Raw genomic sequence first — 13,711 nt, forward strand, 5'->3', positions numbered from 1 at the left:
GTGACAGAGACCAAAAAACAAGAATTCCAAATTTTGCCCCTGGCCTCTGAGTGACGAGAGTATCCTTAATATCAGACACCATATTCCTAAAGATGGCATATGTATCAAAGTATTACATAATTAGGTGACTTAGCTGCTAAAATTATCCTCTTGCTCTGGTTCCATGCTTAATTTTTCTGACTTCAATTTGGCTTATCCAATTAATGCTTCCTTTCTGAATACCTTTTTGTGTGATTTGGTATTTTTGCTTTAAAAAAACACTTAAAATGTAAAAAGCACTAGAATTTAATAATTAGACTAAATTAGCCTCATTATTATATACGTTTCAAAAATCTATTAGCTCACATTTTTCTAAAACTGGCAAGATCACTTTAGTAATTTAATTATGCCCTTAAATTTTCTCCATCTATGGTGCTTTGTATCTTTTCACTGTTCAAAATTTTAATCAAATTCTACAATCCATTATACCATACTTTAACTCAACTTTACTAAGATGTAGAAAACCAGCATTTTTAAAAAAGATTTTATTTATTTATTTCCAGAGAGGGAAGGGAGGGAGAAAGAGAGAGAGAAACATCAATGTGCAGTTGCTGGGGGCCGTGGCCTGCAACCCAGGCATGTGCCCTGACTGGGAATCGAACCTGCGACACTTTGGTTCGCAGCCTGCACTCAATCCACTGAGCTATGCCAGCCAGGGAGGAAAATCAGCATTTCTATAATCTTAAGTATTCTAAATAATTTTTAATACTAACGCCCAAAATGGGTAATGAAAAAATTTAACTTCAGTGATGACATAGGTATAAAAATTTTTTTAAAGATTTTATTTACTTTTAGAGAGAGGGGAAGGGAGAAAGAAACAAAGGGAAAGAAACATACATATGTGGTTGCCTCTCACACACCCCTAACTGGGGACCTGACCCACAACCCAGGCACATGCCCTGACTGGGAATCAGGCCGGTGACCCTTTCGTTTGCAGGCTGGCACTCAATTCACCGAATCACACCAGTCAGGGCAAGAAAACTTTTTAATGAAATCCTTTGATTTATTCTGATCTTCCTACCCATTTCTCTTCTCCTTAGTTTGTGATTTTCATGAAATAGAAGCTATTAAAAATAAGGGCTCCTATCATCTATTTTAGGGTTTGTTTTTTTAAATCTCAAGTTAATTAGTTAAGGCAGGAGGTATTTTTGATTGCTGTTCTTGTGAAAATAGGCAAAAATGTGTTGATCTAAATAATGAATGTTCACAGTTGATTAGTTCAAAAGGCCGGTGTTAGTGAGTCCAAGGTCAGGGGATACTATTTTTTTCAGAGCCTGCTAACCACCTTGTGCTTCACAGTTATAATCTTTGAAGCAGAAGAATCATATTTATATAGTGATATCACAGTATTAATCTACAAAACTATTCAGGAACACAAAAAACTATTGTTTTCTCCAAGATAAAATTATCAGGATCTATGAAATGCAAGATTAAAGACAAACCAAAAAGAAATAAGAAACACAAAGGCTAGCAATTGGCACTCTAAGAGTCACAGTAATAAAAAATAAAATTTACAGAAAGAAAAATACATCTCACATAGTTCTTAAACCAAGTTCATGGTAAATAAAGATTTCAGTACAATTTTAATGTGCTTTGCCAACCTGATCTGATCTTACTTGTGTGGGTGTTACAATTGCAATATATAAATCTAAATTACTAGCTAAAAAATGTAAAAACACACCATTAGCACGATATGTTAGAAACTGCTTATTCAAAAAATTTTAGTTATTACACAAGAATTACCCCTCAGAGTTCCAAAATAAAACCTATATAAATGCAGAAACATAAGCAACATTTCATTTGAGATTGAACACAAACTTTAACAATTTAAGACATTAGAGTATTAAAAAAAAAAGACTTAGAGTATTCCCATCTGAACATGCTAGCTTAATCTTCCAAAGATTATTTTACTGAATTACCGCTTGTCAAAACAATGTTTTAAAATTTACCTATGCTATAATCAGGGAAATACAAGACAAATGGCTCAAAGCATCCAGTATTTGGACGAAACTTTTCCCAAATAATTTCACTGAGAAAGATCACAGTCACATTTCTGTCACACTGGAAAAGAAAAAAGAAGTAACTTTGAAACATTTAAAACTCTTAATCAGAGCAGTAATTCCATTTGAATTTTTCTTTCAAATAAATCTAGCAAAGTTTCAACATATAACAAATTATTTGCATATTAATATGCCATATTTAGAAAACCTAATCAAGCAGCTCATCCACTTGCAAATTTTCATACATAATTACTTGGAATTTCCATAAAACGTTTAGGTTAATCAACATTTCAGTTACCATGAATGCTAGGACTTATTTTATAAAAATTAAGCAACACATTTGCTTAAATAATTAAGGCAAAACCTTTTTATGGGAATTTTCAAAGAAATTATTGTCTTTTAATCAGTAAACAAAAAAGGCAAAACTTAACTTCTCTCATCATTAAAATGGCTAACAGCAACCCAGAAAAAAAAAAGAAATATGATTTGAAGAAAACACAGATAAGCCATACTATATAACCATATACCCATTATTGTTAGAAAAATTTAAAGTTTTTTAAAGATTATTTTCACACAAATTAGTAAGTAAAACTGACTTTACATATACATTAAAAATATAAACAAGTATGATCTAAAACACTAGCATTAAGTAACTAGACATCTTTTGAAGTATATTTACAAATTATAATTAGTTTTAAAAAAGAACACTAAGAGAAGAGACCCCGTGTATGTTATCCTTCTTCAGAGTGGCCACGAATGCCCTATACATGCTAGTTAGAATCTATCGGGAAGAATCTATTGGGAGACACCTCTGCATTCTCAACATAAATTTTAGCTTTTTCCACATTCTTTTACATCTCCCAAGTTGACAAGCAGCTTCACCAACAATTTTCTTTCCTGGTAGAGTGGAAATTACTGTGCATCTTTTAATTTTCTTCAATTTCCATAATTAAAACTAAAACAAAAATGAAAGCTGTTTTGTTCTGTAACTATTCTTAGGACCCTATTTTATAAACAAATTATACTATACTTTGATGGTGATGTACTATTAATTGATTCCTAACTTATGGGTAATCTTACATTCTAATTTTCATTATTTAGAAGATATTACTTTGGCTAACAAAGGCAGCTGAGTTCAATAAATTAATAATTCTACAAAATCTAGCATCTTATGAAATAAAGATTTTACTTGCAAATGCTCTTTCTTACAACATTAATTTGTAAGAATTCTTGAATTTACTTCTATAGGGATAAAAAAAGTATACTCTGAACACAATCTTAATTCAAAGCATTAAGTTGTTGTTTTGGCTTTAAAATAATTTCCAAGGGAGATCAATAGTAATAGAAAAAATATAATAATAAAGAGAATACATTAAAATGATTATCCAAAAGCATTTTATAAAATCAGTTAAAAATATTAAAAGATTTTAAAAAATGTATTTTTCAGTCTGAAAGGATTTTAAGTTGGTAATATTCTCATTTGTTCATCTGAAAGTATTTCATTTCACTAAGATAAATATTTAATATAAAAAATGGGAAGTACTTTTGCTATATTACTCGTAAATGAAATACATTTTTTTAAAAAATCAAGCATGTTTTCAAAAATGTCAAAAACAATTCTCTTTTCTGGTTCAGTGAAGATTACATCTTTCCATTTTCTTCAGTTTCCATAATTAAAATTAAAACAAAGTGAAAGGCCTAACTAACTACTGTGAAGGAACGCAACATCACCATTACTGGACAGAAGGGGAAAAAATGCGGTAAAGCTATACTGGAACGGCAAGAAGACATCAGGAATGCACTAGGGATAACAGATAGGGAGTCTGAGACCAAAGCAATGGGAAATACTGGATGGGGATGCAAACACAAAAAAATAAAAGAAGAGAGTAGTCCCTGATCTCAATAGTAAAATGCTTAGAGTTAATCAAACTGAAAAAGGCTAAACTCCTGGCTGGCATAGCTCAGTGGATTGAGCGCGGGCTGCAAACCAAAGTGTCGGATGTTCGATTCCCAGTCAGGGCACATGCCTGGGTTGCAGGCCATGGCCCCCAGCAACTGCACATTGATGTTTCTCTCTCTTTCTCCCTCCCTTCCCTCTCTAAAAATAAATGAATAAAAAGGAAGGAAGGGAGGGAGGGAGGGAGGGAGGAAGGAAGGAAGGAAGGAAGGAAGGAAAGAAGGGAGGGAGGGAGGGAGGGAGGAAGGGACGGAGGGAGGGAAGGAAAGCAGGCTAAACTGTCTGAGGAAACTTCCAGGATAGGCCACCAGGAGCAACACATAGTACACTTAATCTCTTCCTGTCCTTTCCATATTGGCCCCAGAAAACTATCACTAAAGGTGAATTTTAGGAGTTGGCCTTAGGCATACAATAATTTCAGTGGTACTTGGAAAGCCTCTCTGAACTTCTAGCAGTTTCTCAAATTTGAGTGTGTTTAACTTTTCAAAGGTGGAAAGTATTATCTCCCCAAATATTTACTTAATTTTTATTGTAATGTTACTTAATACTTAAATAATATAGACATAAAACTAGGTAGATATAAATTATTTGTGCTCAAAGCAACTTACAAAATTATAAAGTCAACATCAATTTGTAAATTAACGCAAAACTAGAACACCAGTAAAATTTAAACTGGCATTAACTAAGACAAACAATACTGTTGGCTCAAACTAAATCTTTGCTGGCTTTGTGAACATGGTTCTAACACAAAAACAGCCACTGTTCTTTTGAATTTAGCATTACTATACCAACTGGTATTAGTGAACAATGAATTCTCTCACCAATTTTCTTTACTTAAACTACTGTAAAACTCCATTGTTTGCCCTAATAATACTTGGCTTTCACCTGACACATACTCACATGAAAAAAGATGCCTGCTCTTTTCCCAGGCCACAATTAGAGTAGTATTAATATTATTCAGTGCCAACACAATTGAAAATTGAAATATAAAGCTGGTCCTGTTGCTGAGTAAACATGACACAGAACTCAAGATAACCCAGAACAGACACACCGTTCTTATTTTAAATTACTACAATGAAAAGAAAATTTTAAAATTCTTGCAAGTTTAATTCAAGTCTAGCCACTGCCGTTTAGCAAACACCTAAAATCTTTTACTAGAAAGCAGTGTTAGTCACAATTAGAAATAAAAGCTAAAGTTGAAGAATAAGTGTTACCAAGTCACAAATTGCTATGACTTTGAAAAGAATGCTAATATCACTCATACCAGATGAATGCAAATTAATATATCATGATATCATCTCTCACTTATCAGACTGGAAAAAGGAAAAATGTTGACAACACAATCTATTGATTAAGCCATACGGAAAGGCCATCTCATACATTACTTACCAATTCTTGTAACCTAAGAAACCCAGGCAAAACATTCACTTCCATATCTCTGAGATACTCTGCTTTATCGAGAACCTTATAAGAAAAAAATGCATCATCAAAATCAATTTACAAAGCTCTTTACAAAACATTTACTATTATGTTACAAATATTATAAATATTAATGTACAATTCAAGAATTAAAGTTTCCATATTGAAAAATTGTAATTTTCAATTGCTATTTATATTTTAAGACATTTTAAATAAGTTTAAAAAATGGACTATAACATCTTTTAACTCAAACTTCTAAATAGAAAATGAGTCATTTTGAGCTACATTAAAAAGGTTTACTTTAAGGTATACTATGAGAAAGATATTAAGATGCTCTAAGGGCATTTTCTTAGGTTTCCAAGAAATATAATCATGTGCATTTTTTATTCCACTTGATAAAAGATAAATGTCCACCATGAACCAAAAATTACAGTTCTGACTTCTCGCAAAGATGGAGGTGTGGGTAGATATACTTTGCCCCTCGGACAACCGAAAGGACAATAACAAATTTAAAAACGAAAAATAACCAGAACTGCCAGAAAATCAAACTGTATGGAAGTCAGACATCAAAGAAGTTAAAGAAAAAACATTCATCCAGACTGGTAAGAGGGGTGGAGATGAGCAGTCAGGGAAAGAGAGGACACTGGCAAGGTGGCGCTGGCGGACAGGGTAAGGCGGCAACTGATGGACCCACAGCTGTCCCATATTTGTGTGTGGATAAACCAGGAGGAACAACTGGGAGGCAAGACAGACCACACAACCCAGGGTTCTAGAGTGGGGAAATAAAGCCTCAAACCCTCTTACTGAAAAAAACCTGTGCCAGCTGAGGCAGCAGGAGAAGCTCTCAGCCTCACAGGAGAGTTCATTGGAGAGACCCACAGGGTCCTAGAATGTACACAAACCCACCCACACAGTAATCAGTACCAGAGGGCCCAATTTGCTTGTGGGGTAGCAGAGGAAGTGACTGAAAGTATCCAAGAGCTGAGCAAGTGGCATTGTTTCCTCTCTGACCACCCCCCCCAACATACAGTGCCACAACACAGGGATGTGGGTTGCCCTGTGCCTTTGAATACCTAAGGCTCCACCCTTACTACATAACAGGCACACAGAGACAAAAAAATATGGCCCAAATGAAAGAACAGATCGAAACTCTAGAAAAAATACAACTAAGCAATGAAGAGACAGCCAACCTACCAGGTTCACAGTTCAAAACTGGTAATCAGGATGCTCACAGAAATATTTGAGTATGGTTGCAAAAGAGAGGAAAAAGAGATGGCTATGAAATGTGAAATAAAGGAAAATGTACAGGGAACCAACAGTGAAGGGAAGGAAACCAGGACTCAAATACATGGTATACAGTAAGGGGAAAAAATGAATATTCAACTAGAACAGAATAAAGAAACAGGAATACAAAAAAAGAGATGTTTAGGAACCTCTGGACAATTTTAAATGTGCCAACATCCAGATCATAGGAGTGCCAGAAAGAGAAGAGGAAGAGCAAGAAATTGAAAACATAATGAAGGAGAACTTCCCCAATCTGGCAAAGGAAATAGATTTCCAGGAAGTCCAGGAAGCTCAGAGTCTCCCAAAAAGTTGGACACAAGGAAGTACACAGCAATGCACATCATAATTACATCGCCCAAGGTTAAAGATGAGGAGAGAATCTTAAAAGCTGCAAGAGGAAAAAAGACAGTTACCTACAAAGGAGTTCCCATCAGACTGTCAGCTGACTTTACAAAAGAAACCTTGCAGGCAAGAAGGGTCTGTAAAGAAGTATTCGAAGTCAAAGAAAGGCAAGGACCTACATCCAAGATTAGTCTATCCAGCAAAGCTCTCATTTAGAGTGGAAAGGCAGATAAAGTGCTTTCCAGATAAGGTCAAGTTAAAGGAGTTCATCACCACCAAACCCTTCTTATATGAAATGTTAAAGGGACTTATCTAAGAAAAAGAAGATCAAAAGTACAAACAGTAAAATGACAACAAACTCACAACTGTCAACAACCAGACCTAAAAAAATAAAAATGAAGTATGCAAATAACTAGAACAGGAATAGATTTACAGGAATAGAGATCACATAGTGGGTTAACAGCAGGGAAGGAAAGAGAAGAGAATGGGGGAAAAAGTACAGGGAATAAGAAGCATAAATGGTAGGTAGAAAATAGACAGGGGGAGGTTAAGACTAGTATGGGAAATGAAGAAGCCAAAGAACTTATGTGTATGACTCATGGACATGAAATAAGGGGAGGGAATGCTGGTGGGGGGGTACAGGGTGGAGGAGAATTAAGGGGAGAAAAAATGGGACAACTGTAATAGCATATTCAATAAAATATATATATTTTTAAATTACAGTTCTTTCTGACCCAAGAGACACACACAGAAAATTCTGAATTTCATCACGTGAAATTTTTCTTGCCTGAACTTTAATATCATGCTAAACCCTGTTTAACTAGATAATGAATCATGTTAAAAAAATAATAAAATTTTCAGTGTTAACACAATGCTATTGGCACTGTGTTTTTTCAAAAAAAGGTACTTAACTATTAGAGACATATAGTACAGTACATGTACACAGATTTATGAATCAAATATATATGATATACATATATAGTAGAAATATAGCATAGATATATTATACACATCTATTTGTATGTACTGATATGATTCAGGAAACAATGAATGAGGTACAGGTGACCTAAAAGTCTGACCACATGTTAGTAATTATTGAAGCTGGATAATGAGTTCATTTTGGTGTACTATACTATTGTTTTTATATTTTTTAAATTTTCTTTAAAAACTCTTTAAAATTTTTTTAAAAATCTGTTGAAGATGTTATCCATTATTCCATTAAAAAATCAAGGTCTTAAAAACATTATTAAAACATTTATTCTAGCCCTGATTGGGTGGCTCAGTTGGTTGGAGCGTCGTCCCATAGACCACAAGGTTGTGGGTTCAATCCCTAGTCAAGGCACATACCCAGGTTGCAGGCTCTAGCCCTAGTCAGGGTGCATGCAAGAGGCAACTGAACATGGACAAGAGGCAAGTGATTGATGTTTCTCTCACAGGATGTTTCTCTCTTCCTATCCCTCCTCCCTCCCTCTCTCTCTGAAATAAAAAATACATATATTGTTGAGTGAGAATAAAAAAATTTTACTCCAACATTTTTTACTTCGTTATGGGAATTTTAAAATATACACAAGTTAGGGAGATTAGTACCGGGAATTCCCATAAATTTCATCCAACAAACATCAACCAATAACCAATCTTGCTTCTTCTATCCACTTCCCACTTTTCCCTCTACCATCTTGCTGACAGTTTAAAGCAAATCCCAGACATACCATTTTCTACAAATATGCCAGTACACAGCTACAAATGGTGAGGTTTTTTTAAAAATATAACTACAGTATCATTATGCCTAAAAACTTGAACAATATTCCTTAGTATCATCTAATAACCAGTATTCAAATTTTCCCACTTATTCCATGAATGTCTTTTTTTTTCTATCCACACCTGAGGACATTATTTTTTTATTGTTTTTTTGTTTTGTTTCATTTTGTTTTTTTAAGAGAAAGAGGAAGGGAGAGAAAAACATCAGTGTGAGAGAGAAACATCAATTGGTTTTCTCCCATTCATGCCTGGACCAGAAATGTAACTCGCAACCTCTAAGTACGTGTCCTGACCAGGGATGGAATCCTCAACCCTTCTGTTACAGAACAATAATGCTCCAACCAACTGATCCACACCAGCCAGGGCCCATGAATGTCTTCTTAGAGTAAGCTTATTTAATCAGGACCCGAAAAGGTCCAAACATTGCATTTATTATACTTGGTTTATTTGTCATCTAAGTCTGTTTCAAATAACAGTTCCACTGACCGTTCTTTTTTCCTTGCTATTTGTTAGAGAAACCTGGTCATCTGTCATGCAGAATTTTCCACATTCTAGATTTGCTGATTGCATTTCTCCAGTGTCATTTAATGTGTTCCTATGTACCCTACATTTACTATAAAATCATAGGTAGATCCAGATTTTTGATCCAGGTTTGAGTTTTGGGCAAGAATACTTCACAATTAATGCTATTTCTTACTGCAAGCATACAATACCTGCTGTCTCTCCTTTTGGTCAATTTATACTGACAGGTTCAGGTGGTGTCAGCCTGATCCATCCATTAAGTTCCCACAGCAGTGTTTCACCTAATGATTTCAGCATCAATTGACAATCATTGCCTATGTACATTACTTAATTAGGGATTCCAAAACTATAATCTTTATGGTTCTTTCTGCATATATTAGAAGGCATTTTTCTATAAAGAACTTTCCCTCATTCCCTATTTGCCTACCCAGAAATAAAGTTTAAACAGGACAAAAGGGATTAATGCTTGAATCTTTCCCTTTATGTACCAATTTTCAGAATAATGCGTGTGTAACTGTGTTAGCTCTCTGTGGTTGCTGTAACACATTACTACAAATTTGGTGCCTTAAAACAGACAAAAAAATTATTCTTTCACAGTTCTGGAAGTCTTAACGTCTGAAATCAGTTTTACTGGGCCAAAATCAAGGTGTTGGAAGGGCCATACTCCCTCCAGTAACTCTAGAACATAATCTACTTCTTGCCTCTCCCAACTTCTGATGGCTGCCAGCACTCTTTGGTGATTGCACAGTTCAAATCTTCAGGACCAGCATCTTCAAGTTTCTCACCCTTCCTTGCCTGTTTCTGTTATCTGGCCATCTCCTTTGTATATGTGGTGTAATCAAATTTCCCTCACCTCTCTCCTACATGGACATTTGTGATTATACTTTGGGTCTACCCAAAAAATCCAGGTAAATCTCCCTATCTCAAGATTTAACTTAATCAAATCTGCAAAAACTCATTTGCCAAATGAGGTGACATTTACAAATTCCAGGGATTAGGACCTGATGTCGTCAGGGGGCACTTATTCAGCCTACTGCAGTGCTCTAGTAAACTCCCATGGTAACCAAGGAGCTGGGGTTTTATGCTTTTTATACATTTATTATCATGAATTCATGGGTTTTAACATAACTAATGTGCTAGCGTCTACTGAATTCATTATTCTTTTTGATGGTCAAATTGCCCTATCTTTAGCCAGCTGATGCCCCTTCAAACTGACTTTGTCTTTTTTTACTTCCATCTTTACTAAAATATAACTGACATGACACTGTGTAAGTTTAAAATGTACGAGTTGATTTAATACACTTAAGTATTGCAGAATGATTACCACCATGACATTTGCTAACACCTGTACCTCCCACATAGTTACCATTTCTTTTCTGTGGTCAGAATGTGTAAACTGTACTCTACTCAGTAACTTTCAAGTATATAATACAGCATTATTAACTATAATCACTATGTTTTACATTAGAATCCTCAGAACTTAAAGCCTGTACCCTTTGACCAACATCTCCCCATTTCCCTTTACCACCTAACTCCTGGTAACCACCATTCTACTTTGTTCCTATGAATTTAGCTTTTTTATAGATTCCTCATATAAGTGAGAACTATAGCATTTGTCTTTCTCTGACTTGTTTCACTTAGCATAATGCCCTCAAGATTCATTCATATTGTTGCAAATGGAAGGATTTCCTTCTTTCTCATGGATGAACAGAACTTCATTGTAAAAAATACACTAAGCCTTTTCAAAATGGAGGCAATTCTAGAGCATGTCTTTTCTTTGAATCTTTGTGCTCGGTCAGACCTTTGCACTGGGTTAAAACAACATTCTTTTACAAACAATTGTTTGTAAAGCCAGCAGGAAAACAGACATCCTGACCACAAAGACTGATGACTGTGGATTCTCTATCTAAAGACAGAATCAGTAACCAATCATATACAGCCAAGAGTTGCTCAGCCTGTTAGCATCAACAGGAATTCCTTCTTCTTTTCATGTCATTATTTTTTTCCTTTTCTCATAAAAAACCCTTGTTTTCACCCTGTAACTGGGACAGTATTGGGTTTCTGCCTAAATCTGTACTACCCAAACTAGTTCTTTGATCCCAAATAAACACTTCTTGCCTCTCATTTCAGCTTTTTAATTTTAGGTTAACACCATATACCACATCTTCATCCACTGACAAATATTTAGGTTGTTTCCATATCTTGGCTACTGTGAATAATGCTGTAATGAACACAGGAGTGCATAGCTCTTCAAGATTCTGAGTTACTTCCTTTGAATATACAAGGTCTGTCCAGAAGGTATCCAGCCATGTAATAGGAAAAAGAGACATTTTTTGAAGAAGATACAAGATACAAGAAACATTGTACATAAGACAATGATGCCTCAGTCTCCTTCAAAGTAGGCACCTTGGGAACTCACACAGTTCTACCAACTGCCCTCAGCTATCTCGTATTTTCTTCAATCTCACCCACAATCTAAAATCTCTTCCCTTTCAAAGGTGATTTTAGTTTTGGTAAAAGCCAGAAGTCTCAGGGTGCCAAATCTGGGTTGTAGTGGGGCTGAGTCACCTGGTGATTTGAGTTTCCCCAAAATAGCCTGCAAGAGATGTGATACATGAGCAGGTGTGTTGTCATGATTAAGCTGCCAATCACCAGTTGCCCATAGTGGCAGCCTTCTGAATCATCTGAATAGTTTCTACAGAGGAACATTCAAGCCTAATGCAAAATTTGATGCAGATTCACTACTCTACTCGCTCAGTCATTTTGAATGTGACAGTCACACAGTACGCATGCTCACTCAACAGCATCTACCACCCCTACTGACTAGTATAGTGAGGTCATCATTGTTCATGCATGTGCATTCCAGTCCACTCTCCTTGCCTGCCAAGCTACATCAATGTACCAAAACAGTTCTTGCTATATTAACAATGGCTAAACTTTTTCCACACAGACCTTGCATACTCAAAAATGAGATTGCTAAACAGTAATTCTGTTTTTAACTTTTGAGATACTTCCATACTGTTTTCCATAGTAGCTGTACCAATTTACATTCCCACCAATAGTTCCCTTTTATCATATCCTTGCCAACACTCAGATGTTGTCTTTTTGATGCTTGCTGTTCTAATAGGAGTGAGGTGCTGTCTCATTGTGGTTTTGATTTGCCTTTCCCTCATGATGAATGTTGTCAAAGGCCTTTTCATGGATCCATTAGCCACTGGATATATTGTCTTTGGAAAAAATATCTTAAGTTCCTCTGACATTTCTTAATCAAACTGGTTATTTTGCTACTGAGTTGTATGAGCTCCTTATATATTAATCCCTTATCAAATATATGATTTGCAAATTATTTTCTCCCATTCTATAGGTTGTTTTTTCATTTTGTTCATGGTTTCCTTTGCTGGACAGAAGCTTTTCTTTTTAAAAGCTTTTTTTTTTTAAAAAAATATATTTTTATTTACTTTTAGAGGGGGAGGGGGAGAGAGAGAGAGAGAGGGAAAGAAACATCGATGTGAGAAATACCAATTGGTTGTCTCTCATAATTACATGCCCTCACTGCGAACCAAACCTACAACCCAGGCATGTGCCCTGATCAGGAATCTAAGAGATGACCTTTTGCTTTGCTAGACGATGTCCAACCAAGTGAGCCACACTGGTCAGGGCTGGGCAGAAGCTTTTTAGTTTGATGTGGTCCCACTTGATTATTTTTGCTTTTGTTGCCTTTCCTTTTGGTGTTAAACTCAAAATATCAATGCCAAGAGTGATGTAAAAGACATTTTTTCCTGTTTTCTCCAAGGAGTTTTACAGGTCTTACGTTCAAGTATGAATCAATTTTAAGTTGATTTTGTGCATGGTATAAGATACTGATCTAGTTCATTCTTTTGCATGTAGTTAGCCAGTTTTGCCAGCACCAACTATTGAAGAGACTCTGCTTTCCCCACTGTATATTCTTGGTTCCTTTGTTGGAAATTCACTGACCATGTATATATATTTGGCTTTATTTCTGGGCTCTCTATACTGTTTCAATGGCCTATGCCTATTTTTATGCCAATACCATACTATTTTAGCTTTATACTACAAATTAAAACCACAAAGTATGATGCTTCCATCTTTCTGAGGATTTGTTCTTTCTTAGGACTGCTTAGGCTACTCAGGATCTTTTGTGAGTCTATACAAATTTTAAAAGTATTTTTTCTATTTCTGTGAAAAACTCCACTAGAATTTTCATAGGGATTGCACTGAATCTACAGGTCACTTTGGGTAGTAAGGACTTCTTAACAATATTAATTCTTTTGATCCATGAAATTCTTTGTGTGTGTGTGTGTGTGTGTGTGTAAATAAAAATATGTGTGTATATATATATTTTATATTTATATTTATTTATTTATTTTTA

General features: G+C 35.2%; 1 protein-coding gene across 4 annotated transcripts in view; it reads right to left on the minus strand.

Annotated features, from left to right (window-relative positions):
- Window positions 1-13,711, minus strand: part of ORC5 (origin recognition complex subunit 5) — a 96,323-nt gene that overhangs the window by 69,538 nt on the left and 13,074 nt on the right. For all 4 annotated transcript variants that reach the window (XM_028525630.2, XM_036010735.1, XM_036010734.1 and 1 more), the window contains 2 exons: window positions 5,386-5,460; window positions 1,989-2,100 (listed from right to left, as the gene is read on the minus strand). In XM_028525630.2, coding sequence (XP_028381431.1) covers window positions 1,989-2,100; window positions 5,386-5,460 — 187 coding nt within the window. The remainder of the gene's footprint in view (window positions 1-1,988; window positions 2,101-5,385; window positions 5,461-13,711) is intronic.

Source organism: Phyllostomus discolor, chromosome 10, assembly GCF_004126475.2.
Source record: "Phyllostomus discolor isolate MPI-MPIP mPhyDis1 chromosome 10, mPhyDis1.pri.v3, whole genome shotgun sequence".
Lineage (NCBI taxonomy): Eukaryota > Metazoa > Chordata > Mammalia > Chiroptera > Phyllostomidae > Phyllostomus > Phyllostomus discolor.